We start from the raw sequence: 4,863 nt of genomic DNA on the forward strand, positions 1-4,863 counted from the left end.
TGGGGCCCGCCGCGTCCGGACGGAGCCCCGGCGGTTGGAGGTCGGGCGCCCAGGTCCCAGCTGTTGGTCCCCCAGCCCCGACCTCCGAAGCGGGCTGCCCTTGGGTGACAGACGCCCGTGGGCGCCGCCGACGTCGAGGGGTTCGTGCGTGCCTGGAGAAGGCTTGAGTCAGTGAGGTGGTGCAGGCAGCGCGAGGCCTCGACGCCTCTTTGTCTTCGTTCTCCGGAGATGATGGGGGGCCCGCTCCGCGGCAGCCGGGGCGCTGTGCGGAGCCCCCAGGGCCCTCAGGCGTCGGGGCGCGTGTGGAGCCCGCCGCCCCGGGGCCGGGCAAGCCCTCGGAAACCGGAGCTTGGTGCTCAGACTTGGGTAGACTCGAAGGCTTTGTGTCCACTTGAACTCTCCGGGCTGTACTACTTTTGATGTGAAGCCCCATTTGGAGAAATAGAGGCACAGAGCAGGCCTCCATCCGCTCATTGTGTGCCTGCTAGGTACAAGCTGCGGCCAGACCTAGATGAACCCTGGATCCTTAGGGCAGAGCAGTGAGGTAGGACGCCTGGACCCCGGACAGTAGGATTCATACTCCAAGAGGGTCAGTTGGGTTCCCATTTCCGCATAGACAAGGGAGGCTGGTGTGTTGGGGGGGTCCCACTTCTAGGACCCCCCTTCTTTGTTCCTGTGACCTACTCCAAGCTAATGGTGTGTAGAAGAGTGAGGTTCTTGTCTAACTGCGGCCTTACTAGCCTGGGCTTGTGCGATGGTTGAGGCCCAGAACCACGGGTATGGGCCTCTGCAAAGTCAGCTGTGAGTAGGTAGGTTTGGCAAAGCAGACCTTGTTTTCTGTGAGCTCTGCACACTGCTGTGTTTGCCCTGGAGAATGTGGAGCTTCGTGAAAATTTTCATGAAATGTTCTTTGTTATCCTCTTTAACTACAGTCTCCCAAGCACCACTGACTGAACCTCGTAGGTTTTGTCCTCCAGAAATTGGGACTGTGTAGTTGTTGAATTGTGACCAGTGTTTTGTGCCGATCAAGGCAGAGTCCTCCCCCCACACCCCCAGACTTCCAGAAATCTGGGCAACTGTAGTGTCAGAGGACTGGTGGAATGGCCTTGGCCTAGGATGACAACTTAACCCTTCTTTTTCTCAACCCCTAAGTGAGGTCCTTTGGTACTGAAGATCGTCCCACAGATAGGCCTGCTCCCCCAAGAGAGGAAATTTATGAGTACATCATTTTCCGGGGCAGTGATATCAAAGATATTACTGTGTGTGAACCTCCAAAAGCTCAGCACACACTCCCTCAGGATCCTGCTATCGTTCAGGTAAGTGTGTTGCTGCTGTTCTGTGTGTTCACTGTTTCCACATAGAACTTAAGTGTCATCTGTTTGGCCAGCATGTTCAGAGTGCTTGAGGAATAGCCTTTTAATGGAAAGTGGCCTATTATTCATTTAGGTGGTTGGTATGGAAGGTGTTAGTTGATATAACATAGAGGATAGCATGTTCTACACGCTATGGCCCCTCAGGAAAAAGGGCTACAGGTTAGTGTAGGTGGTGTGCTGGAGTCTGCTTCGTCCTGGCTTGGAGCTGGGATACCTGGGATGTCTTAAGTGGAGAAGTCAAGTCTGGAATGGCATGAGATGCCTGCAGAAGTGACAGGACTTGCTGTCTAATCGTGTTCTGTTTTTACAGTGCAATGTTGGGGGGCATGAAAGTTGCAGGTCTTAAGCCACGTGCCCAGGAAAACTGGGGCCAGATTAATACTGTCTTCATTTGTATATTTAAACATTCCTTGGCTTCTCTGGCTGGGGTTCATGCTGTACTGGGTTGTGAGATGGGAATGACAACTGAAGGTAGGCTCAGGAGGATGGACTCTGTTTGGAGCAGCCCAACTTCTGCAGGCTTTTGAGGGCGGGCACCCAGTGCTCCAGAAGAGACTAGGGACAGGAACCACTCCAGGCCTGTGGGGAGGGCCGCGTGGTAAAGTCCCTATATGGGAGCAATGCTCCTGGAGGCATGGCAGTAAGACAGCAGGTGGACATTTGGGGGAGTGTAAGTAGTTTCTGGCCACACAGCTACACTTCTGCTGTGGTGGGAGTCGGTCACGTCTCCAGTACAGCATAGTGTCTTCCTTTTGAGGAGTCCAGAAATCTCATGGCAGAGGGGAGCTGTTAAAGGTTTCAGTAGAGCTAGAAGTTCATGTTGGAACATAGACAGGTACAACTAGGAATGAAATGTTGGGAAAGGGCCACTTTGGCCATACTGAGAACTCCCCAGGAGTCCCCAGCACGTCAGGCTTACAGAACTGGCACTTTCTTCCCATCTGAACAAGTGCTCTATATGCAGACTCTTGGGGTGACAGGATGGCCATGCACTGCTCTTACCCTGTGTCTTGTTGTTTAGTCTTCCCTGGGCTCTGCTTCTGCCTCGCCCTTCCAGCCACATGTGCCTTACAGCCCCTTCAGAGGGATGCCGTCCTACGGCCAGCTGGCAGCCAGCTCCCTGCTCAGCCAGCAGTATGCTGCCACTTTAGGTCTAGGTGAGTGACTGACTGTTCTGTCTGCTCAGCTACCCCTGCCTGCATCCAGCAGGAAGTGGGAACAACAGACCCTGAGGGTGGGGACATGTCTGTGTCTCATGTTTCAGCTCTTATACTGTTTGTCCTGTCATACCATAGGCTTAATAAATTACCCAGTGCAGCTTCAACTCATTAGCGTGTTTAGTAACTGTCAGCTGAGAGTAAGAGGCAGCAGTTTTATGTTTTGCACCAGATGACCCAAATCCAAATCCAAATTATCCAAAATGTCAGACTGGGTCTGAGTGGAAGTGTTGCTGCATCTGCCTCACAAAGGAAATGCTGACGCACGTACTTACAGATGAGTTCTAGCTGTAGGCACAACTATGAGCCTGTACTGCCCCATCATCCTTTTACATCCCGAATCACTAAATCTTTGCTCAAAATGGCTTCAATCTAGTGTAAGAGTGAGATCAACCTTGTCCTTGATCTGGACTCGGCCCTTTAGCCATGTTTAGAGTATAGTGGTTCATGCAACCTTGCTGAGGCTTCAGCATGAGGCAGCCAAGACAAAGGGCATCAATTGGGTCCTGAACCAGTTCTTTTGTCTTGATTGCCATTCCTAGTGTGACAGGTGGCCTGTCAGCCTGGCTCACTGTCTCTAAATAAGTTTGAATGACCAGAGTGGCCTATAAGAGGTTGCTTGGCTCTTTCCAAGCTTATTAAACACAAGACAAGTATGTCCTGACTTATTTGTGTGCTTTCTCTTCTTTAGAGAAGTTGGTAAGCCCTCCAGCCTCAGCCGCTGCCTCCAGCCCTAGTTCTTCTCCATCTCCACAGCCCGTTTCAGAGCTTGACATGTCCTCAGAGCCACCTCAGCTTGCTTCCAAGGGTAATAGCAGTTTGGAGAATGCATGCTGTCTTGCAGATCATTCTGAGAGCAGAGGGTAAACTGAGAACCAGAATGACAGGAGCCGTAGCAGATTGTTTGCTAGGCCCAGGGATCAGTGACACTGCTTCATTTGGTTCAGCACATAGCCTGAGTTGATAAACGTTCACAGTTTTTAAGAAGGGTTAGAAAGAGTCATTGGAGCGTTTGTTCACTCTGCCTGAATCCAGGGTCTGTTTTGACCTATTCATGCCCACTATGCAGGGGAAATCACTTTGAACAGAGATGATTCTCTGGGGTTTGTTGGGTGTTAAACATCTTTTGTATTGCTGCAGAGAAACTAAACAATGTGTAGTTCACTGGGTCAGGACTAAATACCCATAGTTCACTGTGTGGGGACATTCAAAATTGGGAACTTGAATGAAAATTCCCTGCTCCTTGGGGTGAACAGCATGAAGGCCAGCTGGTCAGTGCCATTGTCTACTACCTATCTGCTGAGAGAGCAGCCCCTGTAGGATTTCTTTCCTTTTTTTTGGTTGGTCATGGGACTTGAACTCAGCCTGGGCATTGTCCTTCAGCTCTTCAGCTCAAGGCGAGCGTCTACCACTTGGGCCACAATGCCATTTCTGGTTTTCTGGTGGTTAATTGGAGATAAGAGTGTCACGGCCTTTCCTGCCCTGGCTGGCTTTGAACCGAGATCCTCAGATCTCAAACTCCAGAGTCACTAGGATGACAGTAGTGAGCCACTGTCGCCCGGCCCCTGTGGAGTTTCTTGACCCTCACATTCTCATTTTCTTTCAAGTTCTGGTACTTACACTGCCAATTGTGCACATCTGTTCTACATACGGCACTATGGTTGTTGACACAACTCAAGCCTTTATCATTACTAGACTTCGTCTAGGCAGTTGCCTGGGACTCCTGGCACATTAGCACTGTTGGACTGTGCACATGTTACATCTTAAGTCCTACTGGACTCCACTGTTTGAGTTAGAGCAGTTGTAACCACATAATCCTAATTACTGAGGCAGAGATTGAGAGGATTGCGCTTGAGGCCAACTGAGGTAAAAAGCCCCCAACAAGCTGGGTGTGCCCAGCTGTAATGGGAATTTGGTGTGAGGATTGTAGTCTGAAGCTGTCCTTAGGCAAAAACATAAGGCCCTGTTTGAAAAAGAGCTAAAGCAAAAAAGGCTGAGGGTGGCTCAAGTGGTGGTGGCAGGTGTGAGCCCTTAAGTTCAGTTTCTCGGTCGTGGGGCCTGAACTCTGGGCCTGGGTGCTGTCCCTCAGCTCTTCAGCTCAAGGCGAGCACTCTACCACTTGAGCCACAGCGCCACTTCCAGCATCATGTTTTCTAAAATGTCTAATTTAGTATCAATAATTATTAGATATGCAAAAATATATTAGAAAGTATAACCCATGCTTAGGAACAAAAGCAGTCAGTAGAAACTGAGTCTTAGGTGCCCCAGATGTT

General features: G+C 50.5%; 1 protein-coding gene across 2 annotated transcripts in view; it reads left to right on the plus strand.

The window, feature by feature from the left end:
- Positions 1-571: 571 nt before the first annotated feature.
- Positions 572-4,863, plus strand: part of Lsm14b (LSM14B, SCD6 homolog B (S. cerevisiae)) — an 11,594-nt gene continuing 7,302 nt past the window's right edge. The window contains exons 1-3 of one of the 2 annotated variants that reach the window (XM_013030402.1): positions 572-1,316; positions 2,395-2,530; positions 3,282-3,398. In XM_013030402.1, the coding sequence (XP_012885856.1) occupies positions 2,461-2,530; positions 3,282-3,398 (187 nt within the window). In that variant the 5' untranslated portion in view covers positions 572-1,316; positions 2,395-2,460. The remainder of the gene's footprint in view (positions 1,317-2,394; positions 2,531-3,281; positions 3,399-4,863) is intronic. The other variant, XM_013030403.1, reaches the window with a different exon arrangement.

This window comes from Dipodomys ordii, unplaced genomic scaffold (genome assembly GCF_000151885.1).
Source record: "Dipodomys ordii isolate 6190 unplaced genomic scaffold, Dord_2.0 Scaffold129, whole genome shotgun sequence".
In the NCBI taxonomy this organism is placed as follows: Eukaryota; Metazoa; Chordata; class Mammalia; order Rodentia; family Heteromyidae; genus Dipodomys; species Dipodomys ordii.